General features: G+C 51.5%; 2 protein-coding genes across 5 annotated transcripts in view; both read right to left on the bottom strand.

The window, feature by feature from the left end:
* Positions 1–1,655: 1,655 nt before the first annotated feature.
* The window catches only part of HM13 (histocompatibility minor 13), a 51,472-nt gene continuing 31,255 nt past the window's right edge, over positions 1,656–21,872 (bottom strand). The window contains exons 5-13 of one of the 4 annotated variants that reach the window (XR_503099.3): positions 19,905–19,990; positions 19,687–19,812; positions 18,840–18,897; positions 14,416–14,499; positions 11,163–11,199; positions 9,102–9,204; positions 4,909–4,994; positions 2,915–3,117; positions 1,656–2,075 (exon numbers count right to left, since the gene is read on the bottom strand). Coding sequence is in view for 2 of the 4 variants with exons in the window: in XM_008019987.3 (XP_008018178.1) it covers positions 1,979–2,075; positions 2,971–3,117; positions 4,909–4,994; positions 9,102–9,204; positions 11,163–11,199; positions 14,416–14,499; positions 18,840–18,897; positions 19,687–19,812; positions 19,905–19,990 (824 nt within the window). In the remaining 2 variants the exon portion in view is untranslated. Of the gene's footprint in view, positions 2,076–2,914; positions 3,118–4,908; positions 4,995–9,101; positions 9,205–11,162; positions 11,200–14,415; positions 14,500–18,839; positions 18,898–19,686; positions 19,813–19,904; positions 19,991–21,872 lie in introns of those variants that run through there. The other 3 variants (XM_008019987.3, XM_008020000.3, XR_005234979.2) reach the window with 3 other exon arrangements.
* On the bottom strand, positions 20,860–21,684 carry MCTS2 (MCTS family member 2). Its single transcript, XM_008019973.3, has one exon. The coding sequence runs from the start codon at positions 21,508–21,510 to the stop codon at positions 20,965–20,967; it is 546 nt and encodes a 181-aa protein (XP_008018164.1). The 5' UTR covers positions 21,511–21,684; the 3' UTR covers positions 20,860–20,964.

Here is a 21,872-nt window from a genome sequence, read left to right as displayed (position 1 = left end):
GCCTGGTGCCATTTTTCCATGGGACTCTGGCGGTGGCGGTTCACATCTGGAGTCTAGACTCGCAGGCTCTGTGGGCCGGGCCTACTGCCCGGGCTGGGCCACCACTGCCCGCTGTTTGCTCAGCTGAAGCTGGTTAATTGGAATTAGAGTGGCCTCTGCGGTGCCGGCTGGCCGGGCGGGCCCTGGTCCGCTGCTCCGGAGGTCTGCGGAACATCTGGCTGTGCCAGGACAGTCATTAGGTGGCAGGCGCTCGGCGCCACTGCCACCTCAGCCTCTGCCGGGGGCTGGTGGTGACTCAATAAGGCTTTTGTGGGCCCTGGGCCGCAGAGCCAACCATGCTGTGTGCCTGGGCCGCCTGCCCCATCTGCCGCCCTCAGAGGGGCCTTGTTCCAGGACCACATGGCCTCAAAAGTCGGCTGGAGTGGGTAGAGATTCCAGAAGCCGCTGAGAGGGAACCCCCTCCCTGAAAGGAAGAAGCCTTTTGAGATTTTCTACCCCTTTCCCTTTCTATAGAATCCTGGAGCCAGTAAAGTTGAGTGGCTGGGCCTCAGGGATGCCCAGCACACCAACCACAGTGACTTGGTCACAGGGGTCTGGGGAGGATCTGCGGTCCTTAGGAACTTGGAATTCAGTTTGGTTTGGCTAAGGTCAAATTGATGTCCATAGGCAAGCTGCCTCAATTCCCTCATCTGCACAGTGGAGCTAATAATAGCACCTACAGCCCAAGACTCAGAAGGAAGTGAAATCCTCTATCAAGGTACTTAGTACATGTTAATACCTAGTGAAGGTACTACAATCACACTCCTGAGTCTCTGGTCATGATTGTCCTTCGGTCACTTCCAAACTGGACGCCACTATTATTTTCAGCCTTTGAACCTGAAGCTTTGGGCAAAGAAGAGCCCTGGGTCCATCAGTTCAGTGGCCACCCTCTTCTGTTTCCCCACTCAGTGACCTCATACCAGATGGGTGGATGAGGGTTGTGGCCACTATTTGCCTGGTTTGGGGTGGTGTGGGGTCAGTCTCCTGCTGGCCAGGGCTGCTGTCTTCAGCAAACTTTAGGGAAACCCGGGCCCTAAGATTTCAGCTCTTAGGCCCCAGAAAGCCTCTGACAATCACTAGGCTCAATCCTTCCTCACTCCAGCCTCTCTAGAGGTCCTGGCCCTTGTGCTGTGACTGGCCCCACAGCAATTTTGGGAAGAAACCCAGGAATGGGCAGAATGGGAGTGAGAAAGTCTTGATCTTCAGGGTAACCTAGACTCCAAGCCCTCACCAGCTGAAGCCATGTGGCCACAGGGACCAGGGAGGTTGGCAGGTTCTACAGTTACTGCTTCCCTTGTGAGTCAGGTCAGCCCTGGGTACTCCGCACCGCTCTCACCACGGTGAGTGGGGGACTCTCATCTGCCAGCAACCTTGCTGCCCCCAAGTGTTTCTAGGAAGGTGGTGAGAAAAGTGACAGCTGGTGAGAGAGAAGGCTCGTGGGCCCCCTCTACTGGCTAAAAGGTGTTTTTGGGGTGCAGGGCTGGCCAGGCACTGGGGTGGGCACCCTCAAGGGGCTTGCAGAAAAGATTCTGGGTGGGCAGGTGAGACCTAGAAAACCGAGGGCAAGACACTGGGTGCTTACGCAGAGAACCTTCCGGGAGCACAGTGGCCCGCCCTGGCCATGGGATGAGTTTTTAATGTGAGGCAAAATCAGTCCACAATACAAAATCTAAAAATCACACCCACTTTTCCCACTTGGCTCCGGGGGAGGGGGAAGCTGGGGGTTTCTTTTGCCTGCAGGGTGTGGGGAGGAGCAGAGGAGGGCCAGGAGAGGGAGAGGGAAACAGAGGCCACAGAGGCCTGGCTGGAGGTATCCTGCTGGCCCCTGCCCTGTCCTGGAGCTGCCCTCAGTCTCCTGTGCCCTCTGCCCGTGCATGCCTGTGTGGGCCCAGCCCCCATCTGTCTGGTCTGGCCCTGAAAGGCTCGGGCACCAGCCGCATCATTTCTCTTTCTTCTCCAGCCCCTTCGATGCTGATGCCTCTGTTCCTTTGGATTCTGTCACTGCCGCTGGATCCTTAGGATTTGACTCCTCATAACTGACCAAAAAACAAAACAATAATAATTCATTTAGAGGAGAGGGTGAGCAGAACCTTGGTTGTCCCCTTCCCCCACCCCCATCCTAGGAAAGCGCCTGGTCACATGCGGAGCGTCAGCCCTGTGTCCACTGCCCAGCACCTAACAGCACCTGGCCCCAGCCCTACTGCATGCTCTCCTCAGACAGGCTGCTCTGCTTTCTCTGAGCCCCGGGGGTGCCAGGAGGCAGCGAGGGCAGCACCCAATGGAAGAGAGGTTGGGCCTGGGCTTGCGTGGGCTGACTTCAAGCTTCCTGAACCTTCTGCTATAGCGTGGAAAAAGGGGCGGCCATGACAAGGCTACAAGAGATGGAGATAGGCTGCCTCCCAGGGCACACAGCATCAATCAAACAGCTCAGCGCCAGAGGTGAGGGCACTGCTGTACTGGCAAGTGGCAAGGTGCTGCTTTGAAGACAGGCACCCTGGCTTAGCTCCTTCTATGGGCTTCACTTTTCAAGCAACTGAGTTCATGCCAAGGACAATACACATATTTCCTCACCAGATCAACCCCGTGAGGCAGGAATGTGCCCACTTACAGATGAAGAAAGTAAGTGACTTGCCTAAGGTTATACATATTCCTTGAATGGTAACAGTATCTACTACTGCATGACAAGGGCCATTTCCATCCACTATGAGTGGGTCCCGCATTACTGTTGAGGGCAGGAAGCTTAGGGGTTGTCCTGCTTCCCAGCCCCATGGCTGGGTGCAGCCACTGCCCAGTGGTTGTAGAGGAGCTGCCTCTTGCGGCCTACTCCTGGTAATGTTCCCTGCCCTGTACCCTGGAGCTGCAGTGTCTGCCCTACCTTGGGCCCCGGGGCAGTAGGGGGAAGCGGGCAGGTGGGCACCCGCTGGGCATTACATGGCGCTGGGATTCTGCGGGCGCCGGCGGCGAGGGCCAGCTAGCTTCTGTTGCATGGAGTCGGCCAGGCTGGCTGGGGAGCCCGAGACTGTGGGGAAGTGGGTGAGCCTCGGGGTATGAGGCAGGATTTCCGCCGAGGACTCGTAGCTGTGTGAGAGACAGAGAAGAGACAGAAAAAAGAGATGGATAGGGAAAGACTAAGGGAAGACAGAGACTTCCTTTCCAAGGAGCAGAGAGCAGAACCGTCTTGTTTTTACCTATTTCTGCACTTCCAGATTTTATGGAAAGAATATTTGGAAAATGAAAAAAGATGTACCTAGACAAAGGCACATCAGGCCACTGTGCAAAAGAACAAGCATGCTCTAGAAGTGTATGTGCTGCTGTGGAAACACCTCTAAGAAATACCGTGGAAACGCAAGGTGCAGAATGCTCGAAGAATGCCACCGTCTGTGCAAGAAGATGTATACACACGTCCGCGTTTCAGTGCACAGGTGTCTGAATGTCTGTGTAACACTGCTGGCCTCTGTGGGATAGCTGGAGCATGAGGGTGCTCTCTCTGTTACAGCTCTGGAATTTTTAACTATGTGAATGTGGTATCAATATAAACATAAGTAAATCAATAAAAAAAGGGGGGAATAAAAGGGAAAAGTAAAACAAAAGGTGGAGAATTAGGGGAGAGAAATGGGGAGGAAGGAGGGAGACAGACAGAGAGAGAGAGATCACTTGCTTTTTACCCCAATCTAAGAACGTCCAGGGTAGGAGTGGAGGACAAAAAGTGGGGGCAGGGTACCTGTATGGCAGAACATTTAGCACCAACCAGGTAAAGGCCACGGGCACTCTCTGCCTTATGTATTCAGAGCTTTGCCTGATGAGGGCACAATAGCATTGGGAGGTTACCCCAAGGGGAAGGGCAGGGAAACCTGGGCTGGATGGGAGGCAGAGGGAGGGTGAGAGGTGGGTGCTAAGCTCAGGGATTGGGTGCCATGCCCACTCCCAAAGCTCCCCGAGACCTGTCCCCAAGTTCACCCCTAGGTCCCACTTGCCTAAGACCACAGAGCTTTGCTGGGTGAGGCAATGTGGGCAGGCAGGCTGGGGGCTGGGGATTCTAGGCAGGACAGGGAGGGCAGAGGCAGGTCCGGGGGAAGGGTGAGTCATAGGCTCCCCTGCGGGGAGCCAGGTGCACAGGAGGCCCTGGCAGGCACTCTAGGGACAGCTTGGAGGCCAGGCAGGTGGAACTGGGCGGAAGGCTCCCGAGTAGGCAGCTTTAATCGCAACTGGCAGCTATTTCTAGGTCCCTGGCAGGCAGTGTCGGCAGTGCTGTGGGCAGACACCTGTTGGAGTCACGAAGGCCTTAGGGTATGGGTGGGGCTGTGTGCAGGATGTGGCAGGTGTGGATATGGCCCTGGGGAAGGGGTATCTGTGTGAGATACAAACAGATGGAGAGAAAGCAGTGAGCTGTGGGTTACAGCCACAGAGGTGAATGAACAGGGACTGACACCTGCCTTCTACTCAGGGCACTTTCTACCACACTAGGGCATCCCACATGCCCCCTGTTCTATTACTCACATGTGAAAACTGAGCCCATGAGAGGGGAAGACATGTCTGAAATCACCTGGGGGCAGAGTCACCAGGGCTTCTGACAGTAGGCAGAGAAAAATCCACAACAGCTATTCTTAAGATCTGGCTAGCATTTGGATGGGGGGATGCCTAGAGGGCCCTGATGCCTTGTGCTCCCCTGGCTCCTGGCTCAGGGGAAGGTTCCCACTGGTACCCACAGGCCAGGTACCCATGTACTACTGGTGGAAAGGGCGAGGGGTGGGGCTGGTGGCAGGAACAATGTTCCCCCTGAGAGGTGTACAGACACAACCAGCAGGTTCCACTGACTGCCAGCAGGTGCACTGGTGCCCATGAGGACATCTGCCCCCCACTCTGCCTTACCTGAACATCTCTGTCACTTCTCCCTTGGCCAGCGCCACCAGGACAGGAAAACCGATGCAGGCAGGGACCAGGTATAGGAGGGCAGGCTACGAGAGGACACAGGCTGGTGAGGCCATGCTGGGCACGGCACTGCTTCAGGGCCATACCCAGCACCCCAGACCCCTCCTGGGCTGAACTGAAGGACAGTGACTGGTCCAGGACCACAGGAAATTAGTGGCTGGACCTGAACCCAGGGCTAACTCCCAGACAAGGACTGCTCCTCCTGAGAGGAATGCAAGAAAACTAAGAAACTCAAGCAAGCAGGGCTTCAAGGGTTCCCAGGGGTTTGGCTGGCAGCATCTGAATCACCTGGGTCACTAGGTTCAAAATGCAACTTCCTGGTTTGGTCCTACTCCCAGAGACTCTGCTTCCTGAGGTCTGGGGCTCACACCTGCATTTTAGCAAATGCTCCAGATGCTATTATAGTGATGATGACGTCACGGCTGCGCTAATGAGTACTTGTTGCAGCCTGTATTAAGATGACCTAGCTGGCCACTGGCTCCCCCAGGATTCACATCCAAGCAATTTGGCATGTCTGTGCCGAGACTCCTGGTAAAGCTGGGTTTGGAGAAAAAGATAGTTATACTAAGACCCCAATCATGAACATCTACTGTACAGGCACTGAGCTTAGCCTTCCCAGGAATAGTCAGCCCACTGGCACATCCCATGATGGTTATCCTTTTGCAGAGGAGGAAGATCAATGCTTCACAAGGAGAGGGCTCAGCCACCCAAATCTGGTTTTTTTTTTTTTGAAATGGAATCTTGCTCTGTCACCCAGGCTGGAGTGCAGTGGCACGATCTCGGCTCACTGCAAGCTCTGCCTCCCGGGTTCATGCCATTCTCCTGCCTCAGCCTCCCAAGTAGCTGGGACTACAGGCGCCCACCACCACGCCCAGCTAATTTTTTATAGTTTTAGTAGAGACGGGGTTTCACTGTGTTAGCCAGGATGGTCTCGATCTCCTGACCTCATGATCTGCCTGCCTCGGCCTCCCAAAGTGCTGGGATTACAGGTGTGAGCCACCGTGCCCGGCCAAGTTTCTTTTTTTGTTTTTTGAGACAGAGTCTTGCTCTATCTCCCAGACTGGAGTGCGATGGTGTGATCTTGGCGCACTGCAACCTCTGCCTCCCAAGTATCTGGGATTACAGGTGTGCACCACCATGCCCAGCTAATATTTGTATTTTTCAGTAGAGATAGGGTTTCACCATGTTGGCCAGGCTGGTGCACTTGCGTTCCTTCACATGGAGTCAAGTCCCTTGCTACATGCTCTGTAAGTCCCTCTAATTTCCCTCACAGCATTCTCACTTTGTCTCCCGGACTGAAATGCAGTGATATGAACATGGCTCACTCACTGTAGCCTTGACCTCCTGGGCTCAAGTGATCCTTTCACCTCAGTCCCACAAGTTGCTGGGCCTACAGGTGTAAGCCTCCATGCCTGGCTAATCTTTAGGGTCTGGTAAATACTCAATGAATGGCTCCTTCATGGCGCTTCTTCATGGGTGCTCATGAAGTGAAGAGGTTGTCCTGAAGAGGGTGAGAAGACTTCATTCCCTTTTTTTTTCTGAGACAGTTTCGCTCTTGTTGCCCAGGCTGGAGTGCAATGGTGTGATCTCAGCTCACTGTAACCTCCGCCTCCCAGTTCAAGAGATTCTCCTGCCTCACTCAGCCTTCTGAGTAGCTGGGATTACAGGCATGCACCACCAAGCCAATTTTATTTTATTTTTTGAGATGGAGTCTCACTCTGTTGCCAGGCTGGAGTACAGTGGCGCAATCTTGGCTCACTGCAACCTCCACCTTCTGAGTTCAAGTGATTCTCTGCCTCAGCCTCCCCAGTAGCTGGGACTACAGGTGCCCACCACAACGCCCAGCTAATTTTTTTTAATTTTTAGTAGAGACGGGGTTTCACCATGTTGGCCAGGATAGTCTTGATCTCCTGACCTCGTGATCCACCCACCTCGGTCTCCCAAAGTGCTAGGATTACAGGTGTGAGCCACCATGCCCGGCTAATTTTGTGTTTTTAGTAGAGATGGGGTTTCCCCATGCTGGTCAGGCTGGTCTCGAACTCCTGACCTCAGGTGATCCACCCACCTTGGCCTCCCAAAGTGCTGGGATTACAGGTGTGAGCCACCACACCTGGCTGGAGACTTCATTCTTAATGTAAAGCCAGCCCTTGGCCAGAGAACAAATAAATCTTTCCCACATGCCCTTGATTCTAATATTCAGACTTATTTCTTGCCATCTGCCATAGGTGGGCTGTGATCAATGCTGTATTACGTATATTAAATTATTGAATCTAACAATCCCTAAGTAGGCTGGGAGTGGTGGCTCATGCTTGTAATCCCAGCACTTTGGGAGGCTGAGGTGGGTAGATCAGCTGCAGTCAGGAGTTTGAAACCACCCTGGCCAATGTGGTGAAACCCTGTTTCTACTAAAAATACAAAATCAGCTGGGCGTGATGGTGCATGCCTGTAACCCCAGCTACTTGGGAGGCTGAGGCAGGAGAATTGCGTGAGCCCAGGAGGCAGAGGTTCCAATGAGCTGAGATCACACCACTGCACAAAGGCAGAGGTATCCCTTACCTCGAGCACTGGGACTACCTGTGTGTTGGAGAGCAGGGGACCCCATGGAACACAGTCCCCTCACGTCCTGGATCCCCTTTCCAAGAAGAATTTTTAGAGGTGCCCACTTGGATGACTAGGGAGAATGGCTAGGCTGCTGCTGGTAACACAGGACTTGGGCCAGGGTTCAGGAGTTCGTTAGTCCAGAGTCCAGATAGCCATCCAGGGCTCAGCCTGACGTAGTGTCCGCATTCTTTCAGCGCTGCAGTTGCCCCATAAAGGAGGACTCCTGTGTGCCAGAGCTCTGAATGGGTGCCTTTTCCCAGTCCAGCCAGGCAGAAGGCGAGGTTGCCCCCTTGTGGCCACTGGGGGAACTGGCTCTGGGCTTGGACTCCAATAAGGGGCTGAGAGCTGCAGAGACCTCCAAAAGGCCTCTTAACTAGTTCTCCAGTCCAGCCAGGTCCAGTCACTCTCTGCCACCCCTTGCCATATGCATGTTACTCTCAGCTTACACACGCTTGAAGCCCTTGAGCAGAAGTGAGAGGCAGTTCCACAATGGTTCTTGGTTTTTCTACTTATGGGCTAGGGGCCTTTTGACCTTCCATAAAGTAATACTAGGACTAAATGAGTTATTAGCAAAAGAGTTTAGCACAGTGCCTGGCACAGAGTGATTTAAAAAAACTCCAGCTTTGGTGATTAATTCAAAGATGACTCGTCTGTATTTGGGCCCTGGGGAAGGGGAAAGGGGACAGAAGCAGCAAGCCCAGAGTTGTTACCACAACAGGGCTCCCTTAGCCCCTGTTCCATGCTGGCTTTCCCATGGCCAGGGCTTGACAGCCTGGGTGTGGTTTCCATGCTGACCCAGGTTTGAATCCCGGCTTTATCACATACGTGCAGTGTGCCACCTCAACTCGTTTCCCCACCTGTTCACAAGGACCCTCACGGGTGCAGAGCCTGGCATGTGGAAGTGCTTAACAAACAGGAGTTCTTATTATTTCCAGCAGAGAGTAGGGCAATCCTGTCTGCTCACTTTCCCCTGAATCTTCCCCTCTCAAGGCCACACTGAAGGCTCCCAGTCCTTGTGCTATGTTGCCTCATTCTGTGGCAGCTCAGTACTCCATCCTCATCTTGGTGGGAGAAGGAGGCAGAGCCTGGGCTACTTGGGAGTAGGGGGAGGGAGGCCCCAGTACCCAACACCTACTCCAATCCTGTTCTTCTCTGTCTGCTTCCCACTACCAAGGCTGAGAAGCCAAACCCTCTTTCCTGGACTCTCCTGTAGCCAGGGTTGCTTTAGGACCCCAATCTGGCCCATAAGATGCTGAGAGGGTTCTGGGAAAGTTCCTGCCTTCCTGATGAAGGAAGCAGTCATGGCTGTTATGCTTTTCCCTCCTTCTTGCCTATAACGTGCCCATGCTGCTTGGAGCAGTGGCAGCCATCTTGCAACCACAAATGAAAGGCCAAGAGAATCACAGACATGACTGCTTCAACACCAGAGGAGAGTGCCTATCTCTGGACTGCTTGCATTTACAAATAAATCCTCTGTAAGTTCCTCTATTTGCAGTGAGGTGTTCTTGACACTCTGATACCATCCTGCTCACCTGAGCATGCTTGAAGATGTGCATGATGAAGATGGTAAGGCCCAGGCCAAAGATGTAGGCCGCAAAGCTGGTGTAGAAGTAGGTGTGGGTATTCTTCTTCAAACTTCAGGGAAGGTGTGAAGAAAGAGGAGGGTTAGATATAACACCCCTTCTGAGGGAGCTGGGGAAGACCCTAGAGGTTGTGGGGGTGACTGAGCTCTGGGGTGGGAGTCTGGAGGTGGGTGTGCACGCTGATACTGCCCCCAGCTATGTGTCTCTGGACAAGTTGCTTTCCTTCTCTTAGCCTCAGTTTACACATCTGCAAATGGGAAAATGAGGAGCTCATCTCCTTGGTAGTTATGAATGTCAAATGCTACAACCTAGAACAGTGGCTGTAAGACTTTAGTCAGCATAAAAATCATCTGGAAAGTTTGTGAAAAAATGCAGAATTCAAGGTCCCATCCCCAGGGAGTCTGATCTAATAGCCCTAGAGCAAGGTCCAGGAATCTGCATTTTGAAAAAACATCTGCGTTGAATCTCATACTGTTGGATCATGCTTTGAGAAACACAGATACAGAAACTGCAAAGGTAAGTTACTACTTTTAAGTGCAGTGGACGTAATAGTTCAGTAGCCGATTTGTGGTACTAACAGATGCTGGCTGCATAAATAAATGCCAGTGGCTTCCTGGAGGTGATTCATCCAAGATCAGCTTCAGAACAGATGAATCATATGCAGCCCGACATTGCCATTACGTGACTTCCCTCTCCAATGCCAGCTCCATAACCTCTGCATGTCCCCAGTGCCTGGGATGTGCCCAGCCAGTACTATGGACTCAATTAACATTTGTGGAATGAATGAGTGCTTCTGACGCCCTTCTCTCCTTGTCCTGGGTGCTTCTAAGCCTTTAGCTGCAAGTACATTGAAAACTCGCCTATCGTGAGAATTTGGGTACAAGTGACTCCCTTTGGGAATGTTGCACTGATTCTGGAATCAGCTGAGGAGCTGCTTATGCTGTGAGCCCAGGCTAGAAATGAGACTCTGTCTCTGAGGGTGCTGGCAGTCCAATCTGTTTCCAGCAAATAGCCTGGGGGTTTCTGATGGGTTTCACTTTGTATTACCTCTGAACAGCCAGGAGTAGACACGGCTGGCACAGACATCCCTCTACTTACAGACTGGCCAGGTCTCTTCCAAAGGTGACTATGAGCCCATATGCTCCTAAGGTTCGAAGTGGCACTACACTAATAACCCAGGTGTATGTGAGTGGGAAAAACCTAAGTTTCACATGGAAACTGGATTTCAATGATGCTGTTAGTAAGTCTCTCATTATCACTGTCACTGTTATTACTGCTTTTGCAACTATCAGGCATAAGGAAACCAAGAGTTCACAAACCACCTCAAAGTTAAGTGCACACACTGCCAGCCCTCACAGAGATGACGGAGTATAAAATGAATGGAGCTGTTGCTGGCGCCCCCTGCTGACGGCAAGTCCTGTTGCACACAGGTGCATTAACTCGGATAAGACCTTTCCTGTGTTTTAAATGCTGACCTAAGTTGGCCCACCTTCTCTTCCTCGTGCTGTCTACAACAGACTGAAAAATGTCTGAGTAAAGAGAGGGCAGGGAACAGCTAGAGGAGCTGAGACATGGTGACCTGACCCTAGGCTGATAAAAGATGATGATGATGACTGCAACCAGGATTCAACCAAGAGCTGAGGTCAGTATGTGCTCAGCACTCTCTCCAGATTTTCATGGTAGGAACTCTTGTTATTAACTCAAGATGAGAAACCGGAGGCTCAGGGAGGTCAGGCCACTTGTCAAGGTCACACAGTGAGAAAGCACTGTGAGTACCACCAGGTCCTTGTGGGTTTAAAACTCTTGGCCTGTGATTCTTAAAACATTTTTTTGACCACAAGCTCTTCAAACACTTAGAACTTCAAGATGCAAAATGCAGATAAAATCAGAATTGCTCTGGCTGCTATGGGGTGGAGGGTCTGGTCCCCTGAGGTACCTTCTCTGGGTTCCTGAAGGCCACTGGAGAATCCCTGGAGAACCCCATGCTGGGGCAGGCCCTCACTCACTCACCTGATGTCAAAGCGCAGCAGCAAGGCAATGAAGATCCCTGTGGGAGAAAGCCGGGGTTAGTGAAAGGGAAGCAGCCGGGCAGTGACCTAACAAGAGACTGGGTCCTGGTCCCTGACCTGGTGTTCCGTCTTGGAGCAATCATTGGAGACCAAGGGTGTGGCCACTACTCTCAAGTGCCAGCAGAACGTCCCATTTCTCTGCCTAGAACAATGAGAGTGGCCCGGGATTTTACTTTGGCCTGGGACAATGACCCGGTCCCTCACTGCACCATACTGTCACACTGTGACTGCCCAAATGCTTATCAAGTGCCTACGTACCAGATGCTATGGACAATGCAGGAGTAGGCAAAATAACTGCTCCCACAGAGCTCAGCCAGGGGGACACGGTAGCCACACTATGACATACCTCAAATAGTCATGGACATCACTGTGAGACTGTAACTGTTAAAGAGTGCTTCCACTTTGGAAGGCCAAGGTGGGTGGATCACGAGGTCAGGAGTTCAAGACCATCCTGGCCAACATGGCAAAACCTCGTCTCTACTAAAAATACAAAAATTAGCCAGGCATGGTGGCACGCACCTGTAGTCCCAGCTAATCGGGAGGCTGAGGCACAAGAATTGCTAGAACCCAGGAAGTGGAGGCTGCAGTGAGCCGAGATCGCACCGCTGCACTCCAGCCTGGTGACAGAGCGAGACTCTGTCTCAAAAAACAAAACAAAAACCGAAAAATAGCCAGGTGTGGTGGCAGGCACCTGTAGTCCCAGCTACTTGGGAGGCTGAGGTGGCAGTGAGCTGAGATCACACCACTGTACTCCAGCCTGGGTGACAGAGTGACTCCGTCTCAAAACAAAAAACAAACAACAAACAACCCCCCTCCCCCCAATCTGCCAGGCATGGCAATGCACGCCTGTAATTCTAGCCACTCGGGAGGCTGAGGCAGGAGAAATGTGCTTCCCACGTCTTGAGAAGGTATAACAGGATGAGACCTAGGCTGGGCGGGGGCAAAGGAGGGGAAAGAAGGAAGGCTTCTTGGAAATGCCACATGCCAGGAGGAGAGAACAGCACGTGCAAAGGTCCTGGAGAAAGAGGGCTCAGAGATGTGGCAGGGACTGAGGGGCCACTAAGGCAGCTTGCCCACCGGCAGGAGATGAAATGGACCAGCCCTGCAGGGCCCTGAGGACCATGGGGAGGAGTTGGGTCTTTATCCTCAGTGAAGAGATGCCCTGGAGGAGTTCTGAGCAGAACAACCTAAACAGATTTTGAAAAAGGTCCCTGTGGCAGCTGTGTGGCTGGATGGGGAAGGAGGAGGGGCAAGTAGCAGGCCATTTGAAGGCTCCACAGGAGCACAGGAGAGGGTTACCTCAGTCTACCCACCTCACTCTGAAACTTCAAAACCAAGCCAATTATAAGCAATGGTTCTGCTAAAAAAGAAAAAAGAGAGACATCCCAGAAGTCTAAGCATCCCCAAAACACAGCCAAGCAGTCCTGCCCCTGTGCTATACACACACCCTGTGTGTCTGCCTCCCTCACTGGGCTCTGAGTCTCATTTACTTCAAGGAAGGCATTGATAAGAAGCACTGCCTGGCTGGGCACAGTGGCTCACGCCTGCAATCTCAGCACTTTGGGAGGCTGAGGCAGGTGGATCACCTGAGGCCAGGAGTTCAAGACCAGCCTGACTAACATGGTGAAACCCCGTCTCTACTAAAAATACAAAATTAGCTGGGTGTGGTGGCACATGCCTGTAATCCCAGCTATGCAGGAGGCTGAGGTTGCAGTGAGCTTAGATTGTGCCATTGCACGACAGCCGGGGCAACAAGAGCAAAATAAAATTCCATCTCCAAAAAAAAAAAAAAAAAAAAAGAGCAGCACTGCCTGTCAACATATGATTAATTTTAAAGAGGGAAATGAATTAGTTCTCGATGAATACTCTGTAGGAGTAGGGAGTTGGTTGGGGAGAGAGCAGACAACTGGTTATTCTGGAAACAAACTGGGAACTCAGCGCCCCCTGGCGGCTGATTTCTACAAGTGTTCTCCAGCTAATCCAGGAGTCAGAGCTCTGCCAGGGGCTCTCACTCCTTTTTTTTTTTTTGAGACGGAGTCTTGCTCCGTCTCCCAGGCTGGAGTGCAGTGGCCAGATCTCAGCTCACTGCAAACTCCGCCTCCCGGGTCTACGCCATTCTCCTGCCTCAGCCTCCCGAGTAGCTGGGACTACAGGCACCCGCCACCTTGCCCGGTCAGTTTTTGGTATTTTTTTGGTAGAGACGGGGTTTCACCGTGTTAGCCAGGCTGGTCTCGATCTCCTGACCTCGTGATCCGCCCGTCTCGGCCTCCCAAAGTGCTGGGATTACAGGCTTGAGCCACCGCGCCCGGCAAAACTTTCTTCTTTTAAGCAAGCTTCTAACCCTCTGACTCTGAGACTAGGAAGACAAGTACGTCCCCTGGGTTCACTGCCCCCACTACTGAGCCCAGATCAGCAGACACACAACACCTGAGCCTCAGTCACTTCAGCTGCCTTCAGAGTGGCAGCTCAGCTTTGCCATTAGTCTCTTTCTTGACTGGTAGTTTGAGCTGCTCCTGCCCCAAGGTGAGGCCAGGCTGTGGGTATGCAGGATGTGCTCTCCTGCTTGGACTGTGGACGGGGCCCCTGTGTCCATACCCATAGACACACTGACTAGAACCCACACGCAGATTCAGGGGCTCAAAGGCCAGCTTCTGCAGACAAGCAGGTTTGCATGCACATGCTCCTCTGCTTAGAGTGCAGACACAGGAGCCCACGTGTGTGTTCTCCCTGGAGACATCTTGGCACAGGGAGGAGAAGCAAGGGAGCTATGGCAATTCTGGTACATCTGTGATGCCTGCAGACGCTGGGAAGGGGTATGTGTATGTGTGGGTGTGTGTGAGAGGGGTTCAGTCCATTAAGATTGTCATGAAATGTGCTTTTTCAGAGTGTACCTCAGTCTGTCATTAGACTTTTACTTTTGTAGTTCTTGAGCAACATCTGCTCACCTAGACCAGAAGCTCTGTGAAGACAGTCTTGTTCAATGATGCCTGACCAGGGCCCAGCCTGGAGCATGGCACCTGATTGGCACTCTGTAAATAGATGTTAAGGTGGAACCCTTCACCAGACCCCAGCCTGATCCAGCCTTACTTTTTCTCTTTCTAAGCTGGTAAGCCTGTCTGTTTAGCAGTAATCCCCTTGCTCCAGGGAATACTCTCTCCACCCCTTTCACATGGCCCCCACCCTAGCAGGCTCACCTGGAATGACGACATCTCCAAGTCCCAGCATGGCAAAGTTGTTTGCTTCGAGGCCTTTCTCCAGCAGATCCTGGGGAAACACCACTGAAGGGGGAGGCGGGGATGTGAGGAGTCAGCTGGAGCCCAGTTTACTTTTTTTTTTTTTTTTTTTTTTTTGAGACAGGGGCTTGCTCTATTGCCGAGGGCAATGAGGACTGCAATCGGGAGTGCAATAGCATGATCTTGGCTCACTGCAACCTCTGTCTCCTAGGCTCAAGTGATTCTCCTGCTTCCTGAGTATCTGGGATTATAGGCACCCGCCCCATTTTTGTATTCCCAGCTTAATTTGACTCCTAACCCCGCATTCTTGTTGTATGAAACTCACACATTTGTGTTTCTGGGTGGGACGTGGGGGATGAGGTGGTGAGAGGATGCAGGGCAATGTCTCCATCTGAGTCACAGCTGGTTAGAGGGGGGAGGAATCGGGTCATCTAGGCTGAAGGTTTAATGCCTTTACTGAGCTGTAACTCAAATAACCATACAATTTCAATGCCTTTTTACAGCTATAGAACACTTTGGTTAAATGGGATTGACACTAAAGCCCAGTATGTAAGAAAAGAGCCACACAGTGCCAACATCTACAAGGTTTCCCATCTCACAACAGGGGTATGGACAGATGGTGGCCCTTGTTCTGAAGCAGCGTGAGCCTGGGCTATAAGCTCCTTCTGTATTTGCTGAGAGAGAAAATGCCACACACCCGCAGATTCCTTCCTTAAGGCCCCTCACTCAGAAATCTTGCTGGATAGCTTGTTTGAATAAATAAAGATTAGGGAGAAATGTCTCCCTCTGTGTCTAGTTATAGCAAAAGGAGGTTGTAACTGGATTTCATCCATAGGGCCTTGCAAGCAGAGCAGTTACAAGTGGGTTTTAAAGTCTGACTTGTGGGTCTGTGGGTCTGAGCCCTAGCTCTGTGCTCTGCACAGTTTACTTACCTGCCTTAGTTTTCTCACCTGTGAAATAGGTAGACAACAGAACTGACCCCTCAGGGTAGTAGTGAAGATTAGATGATTTGTACACACTGTTAACTGCTACCCCATGCCTTCTGTACTAATCCAGTCCTGGTTTTGTGTGAGGCAGCCTTTCCAGGTGACAGGTCAAGTGTGGTGCAAGACTAAGCCACTCAGGAAAATCCTGTTCCTTGAATTCCTTACTTGCAGGTAGGGGGTCAGCTCTGACCAACAGTATGTTTTTTCTTTTTGAGATGGAGTCTTGCTCTGTCACCCAGGCTGGAGTGCAGTGGCACAATCTCGGCTCACTGCAACTTCCGCCTCCTGGGTTCAAGTGACTCTCCTGCCTCAGCCCCCCTGAGTAGCTGGAATTACAGGCGTGTGCCACCACGTCCGGCTAATTTTTGTATTTTTAGTAGAGATGGGGTTTCACTATGTTGGTCAAGCTGGTCTCGAATTCCTGACCTCGTGATCTGCCTGCCTCAGCCTCCCAAAGTGCTGGGATTATAGGTGTGAACCACCACACCTGGCCATTAAAAAAAAATTTTTATTTTTTATACATACATACGTATATATATATGTATATATATTTGAGACACAGTCTTACTCTGTCACCCAAGCTGGAGCGCAGTGGTGCGATCTTGGCTCGCTGCAATCTTCATCTGGCCAACAATATGTACACAGAGGTACACAGGGTTTCTGGGTAAGCTTGTGCTTCCCTAATACATGGATAGGTACCCTTGCCCTGCCTGCCTCTTCCTGCCTTGTATGTACAACGCACAGTGGTTTGCAGATTCTCTCTCTCAATCCTGGTACCATTCAATTCTGAGTGGCAGAGACTATAGTCTCAATTTTACAGTTCTAGAAACCAGGGCTCAGAGAGGACAAGTCTTCTCCCCAAGGCCACACAGTCAGCAAGTGGCAGAGCTGAGATTCAAGTTCAGGCAGCCTGACTTCAGCATATGTGCACTTCACTGTTCTGCCTTTCTGCCACTGAGCTCTAGTCCTAGCAGTAGAAGGCAGTGGGTCTTCCCCCCAGCCCGGAAAACCAGACCCTAAGTATCAGAAACCAAATATGACAGCACCACTTTGCTGCTCGGACCCTTCTGGTGGCCTATGGGGCAGTGTCCAAGCTCCTTGGACAGACATCCTTGGCTTCCCAAATCTGGCCTCTGCCTACCTCTTTCCAGCCTCTTTTCCCTGAACTCAGTTACGCCCACTCCCTGATTCTCTGCTCCCAGGTCCCTCCATGCACCTTCCTGCCTCTAGCCCTTTGCTGAAGCTGTACATTATCTTTCAAATGCCCATACTGCCCCTGCATGGTTGGGAAATGTGTATTCATCCTTCATGACCCAGAAAAGATTTTCCTGACACTCTGGCTGGGTTCTCTGGGCTTCGACACTTCTGGACTCATCCATCAAGGCATGTGGGGAACAGCTGTTGCTCCGGCTGGCCCAGCATCTGTTCCCTTGCTCTGGAGAACTGCCCTCCCCTTGTACACTTGGTTCTGGGGGGCTGCCAATTCTAATACTCTGCCTTCAGGCACTGGAGAGGGCAGTGACCCTGGCCTGTCCATCGCGATCCTCCATTTCTCCAGTGGGAGTGTCTGGCTCATGGGCCAGGCCAGGCCTTATAGGTTTATTCAGGCCAAAGCTGGGAGAAACCTGTTTTCCTCTGGGGTCACTAAGCTGGAACCACAGAATTCAGGAGCTGTTTGTGGCCATGAAGCTCTCCCCAACGCAGGGAAAAAGGCTGTCCACAGTGGTGGAGAGTGAGTCATGAGAAAGACAACTGTTTCTTGATTCCCTGAGTGGAATCTCCCCCAATCTCCCCTGACGACTGCCTGTCGCCACGAGCCAGTGCTTTCATGGCACATGCTCACTGTTGCCTGCCCTCCCGGCAGCATCTTCCTCTCTTCCTTGCTAGCATGCCTGACGGATTCTGTTCCCCTCTTTGAGCCTTGTAATCCCAGGAGGTGATTCTCCACTAGTCTAAAGCTTAAACTCTAAGCCAATCATGTTTCCTAACCCCCTCACTGGTGAATGGTTTAGACTTGGGCCTGTGACCCAGTTTTGACCAATAAAGTATGAGGGAGGCTGCACAGGAGATCTGGGGATAACCATCCCTCCCTGAGACATCATTTCCCCTTTCTTTTTCTGGACATGGCTATGTGAGGAGTCAATGCTGGGAGCTGCGGCAGCCATCTTGGGACCGTGAAGGGATGACCTAAGGGGCAGGTGGACATGCTGAGAATGCTCCTGAAGTAATCTTGGCTCTTGGTGAAGAGAGGGTTATTAACCCACTCTGAGCCTTCTACCCCTGGGCTTGCTGTAGTGTGAGATGACAAAATTTCCCCCTGTTTAAAGACAGTTATACAGGTTGAGTATCCCGTATCTGAAATGGTTTGACCAGAAATGTTTCAGACTTTTTTTGAATTCTGGAATATTTGCATATACATAATGAAATATTTTGGGGATACAACCTAAGTTTAAACATGAAATTCACATTATACTTATAGCTTGAAGGTAGTTTTATATATGTACACATATACATACATATATTTATATACATACAAATTTTAGAGACAGGGTCTCATTCTGTCATCCAGGCTGGAATGCAGGGACATGATCATAGCTTACTTCAGCCTGGATCTCCCAGGCTCAAGTGGTCCTCCTGCCTCAGATCCTCCCAAGTAGCTAGGACTACAGGTGTGTGTCACCACACCTAGCTAATATTTTAATTTTTTGTAGAGACAGGGTCTTGTTGTTACCCAGGCCGGTCTTGAACTGCTAGCCTCAAGTGATCCTCCCGCCTCAGCCTCCTAAAAAGAGTTTTATACAATACTTAAAATGCTATTTTCTGCATGAAACAGTTTGTTAAGTCCTTGTGTGTGGAATTTTCCACTTGTGGTGTCATGTCAGTGCTCAAAAAGTTTTGGGTCTTGGAGCATTCTGGATTTCAGATTTTCGGATTAGAGACGCTTAACCTGTAGGTGGCTTTTCTATTACTTATAAAGAGAGGATACACTGAAGAACAAAACCAAGGCAGTTTGAGCGGCACGGAATAGATAGCACCTGACACTCAGGTGCCAAGGGGACCCCAGTGAGGGGTGCTACAGGTCTCGGCTTAGAGGTTTTCTCTCCTGGAAAGCCCCTGCATGTGCCCCCCGGGTTGGGTTAAACAGTTCCCTCTACGCTTGCTCCCATTTTGCCTCATTTCACACTATGCTGCACCATGACCAAGTGGCCAGAGGCCGGGGCCTGGGCACGATGAACACAGTCAGATGAATCAATGAGGATGAGGAAACCAGGCTGGAGAGTCACAGGAGGAAGAGGTACATGGGGAAGAGATAGGGGGATGCACTGACTGAAACGGGATGTGGGGGTATGGCCTGGCAGGGGTAGGGGAGGGGTTCCCTATGGCGGGGTGGTCACTTACATTTTATTGGTGCCTCAAAGGACTTGGCCACTGTCACCATCACATTGGTGCCAAATACCTAGAAGGAGAAAAGGGCAGTATGAAGGAAGTAAGGGGCTGTGGGGGAAGAATGGCTGTCCCTGGGCTTCTAGAAGTGCTGTTGCCTGGAATCTGAGGGGAGCTGGGAGGGGCTCCGGTGCAGATCTGAAGTTGAGGTGAAGTGGCCACTGATACTGGTTCTGGGCAACAAAGAGGGGAAATTCGAGGGAGTATAGAAAGGACCTCTGATGGCCCAAGCCAGGCAGCCTATGTTTGTTCACAGTTCTGTTCCTCCCAAGTGATAAAATCCCCCAGCGCCACCCACTCAAGAGAAGAGGCTGCCTGGGGCCAGGAAAAGGGTGCCCGAGTCAAGCTGACCTCAGTCCCTCTGCGATGCCTCTCAGAGTCAATGTGAGAGGCATCACAGGCCAGGGCTGGTGTGCAGCTGAGCACAGATGGCCTGTCCTCCCAGGTCAATGCCCTTGCTGGGCCCATTCATCAACATTCTTCCACCCCTACCTGAACTTCTCTGAGTCTCAACTCCCTTGCCGAGGAGACAAGGGATTAGGTAACACCCCTACTGGCAAGGAAGATATGCAGGTGGTTGGAAGGCACTGGGCATGAGTGTGCTCTCAGAAAGAGGTGGAATCTGCTCTCTCTGGCTCCATCTCACATATGGGCCCAGAGAGGACTTGCTCTGGGGTCTGGAACTTCAGCCCAAAACAGCTCTTCTCTATCAGATGACTGCCACTTGGGCCAGAGAGGCAGGGCAGTAGGAAGATGAGATGGTCCTGGAGCCAGACATCCTTGGTATCCCCGCCTGACTCACCCAGAAGACATCGTAGATGAAGAGTCCGCCCAGCAGGATGCAGCCAGTGCTGACATTGTTGAGGTGCAGGAGCTCTACTCCATTAAGGGAGAAGGCCAGGCCAAAAAGGTTGTTGGCAATCCAGTGCTGAGGAAAGCGGGGAGTGAGACCAGCTTGCTGTGCCCCACCCTGCCCTGTCAACCCCATCCTCCCCTTCTGCCCAGGTCCCGGCTACTCACCTTCCTCAGCAGGTACCAGACGCCAACGATGCTGCTCAGGCCCAGGCATACCAGGTCCTTGGTGTCAAATTCATAATTGATGATCTCTGAGCAGAGAGGCCAGGTAAGTCCACTCCCTGGGGCGGCGCTACCCCTCCCACCTGTCAGCCCCTGGATGGAGGAGGGCATGGCTATGGGCACTGTGAGAGGTTCACAGGCTGGGGGGGCTAAGCTTGGCTGCCCTAGATTAGTATGAGTTTCAGGAAGGGGAGCGCTCACTGGAGCCACTCCAACCCCTCCAATTTCCTACAGGAGGGAATGGAGGCCCAGAGAAACTTACAAGCCTGGCACAGGGTCAGCGGGAAGTGGTCTTTGGTGTTAGAAGCACAGGCTTTGTTACTTGTAGCTGGGTGACCTTGGGGAAGGCAGTTCCCTCTCCGAGCTTCAGTTTTCTTACGTGTAAAAAGGGGACAACAGCATCCCCTCTGAGGGCTGCTGTGGGGAATAAGTAAGATAGTCCTTACAATGCGTTCAGCACAGTGCCTGGCACATAGCAGGTGCTCAGTCAATGCCAGCTGCCACTGAACCCAGGTCTTTAGAAAGGTCTGTTAATTCTGGAATCTTTCTACTTTGCCACCAAAGGATGAAGAAGGTTAGTGGCAGCCTTAGTTCACTAGCAGGCGATGAAGAAGGGAAGAGATGCAGGTCTCAAGGAAAGGCCAGAGTCCCCGAGGCTGCTTTTGTAGAGGGCCCTGTGGTAGACATCTTGATGTTAGACCATTCTTGATTGCTTCCAAGCTTCCTAAGAAGACAACTAGAGGCTGTGGAGTTTGCCAGGAGTCACAGAGTCCAGTCATTCCTTTCACATTCCAGAGTGTAGCCGACTGCTTACTGCTTGTCCCCTAATTTGTTTTTTCCTCTGTGGTAAGAGCACCCTGATTTGTTTTCTATAAAGTATCTGTTAAACTTATTTAGCATAACCACAGAGGCATTGTCTTCACGCTGTCACACACAGACACAAACACACATACGACACAATCAATATCTACATTTAGCCCCCCAAATGCATTCCTTCTGAGGCTCATTTATATGTCTTCATGTGCCACAGCCCATCATTTAAATAATGGATGTTTTCAATGCCAATTCCTTTGTTGACTTTCTCAATATCTTCTGCAGACATCTTCATGACCCCAACACACAGAGCATGCTGTTTTCCTTCTGCTGTGACTGCTACAATGGTATCTACCGCAGCAGGGTACAGCTTAGCTCCAGGAGAAGTTAAACCTGGACACATAATATTTGCGCCGCTGAGTACAAATTTGATAGCTCCTTTATCAACCTGCTGGTGTGGCAGGATAAAAGGGTATTTGTGAAGCAATCTTAGAGTTGGACAAAAAGGCCCCATTCTTTGTCTAAAAAACAGTAATTCTCCACTTACGGTAAGGATTTCTGTATGTTCGTGGCATCGTACTATTTTGACAGGATCTTTCTTAGGCATGATTTGATTAAGCCATGGTTCAATACCTGGAAACTGCTCTACCAGTTGGCTCTTAATGCCCTTAATAACTGACGTTTTCAACTGGATGCAGTTGGACACACTTTCCTTTTCATCAAACTTCTTGAACATGATCCAAGGTGAAGCGGGCGACAACAGGGAAACAAACGGAATTGGCAAAGCTCCAGTAGAGTCCCCTGCAGGAAGGCCAGTGCAGGCGCCACGCGGACTGCGGACAGAGCCGTTGTCGCTAACCGGAAGATGACACAGCCAGCGCGCTTTACGGCCCGGTGAAATCTGACAACTTCCGCTCTCTTAACGCCACGTCACGACTGCGCTTGGCCCTGCGCTTGTTTTTTCGACTGTTGATTCCTCTCCAATGAGGATCGCTGAAAACAGGAGGGCTTGAGAAGCAAGAAGTGATACGAATGCTTTCTCCTTGCCGAAAGAGAAGACGAGCTCCGCACCCTGATGAGTTAGTTCCAACTGGACAT

Source organism: Chlorocebus sabaeus, chromosome 2, assembly GCF_047675955.1.
Source record: "Chlorocebus sabaeus isolate Y175 chromosome 2, mChlSab1.0.hap1, whole genome shotgun sequence".
In the NCBI taxonomy this organism is placed as follows: Eukaryota; Metazoa; Chordata; class Mammalia; order Primates; family Cercopithecidae; genus Chlorocebus; species Chlorocebus sabaeus.
The sequence above is the reverse complement of the archived record's forward strand: the minus strand, read 5'-3'. Positions and strand labels throughout refer to the sequence as shown.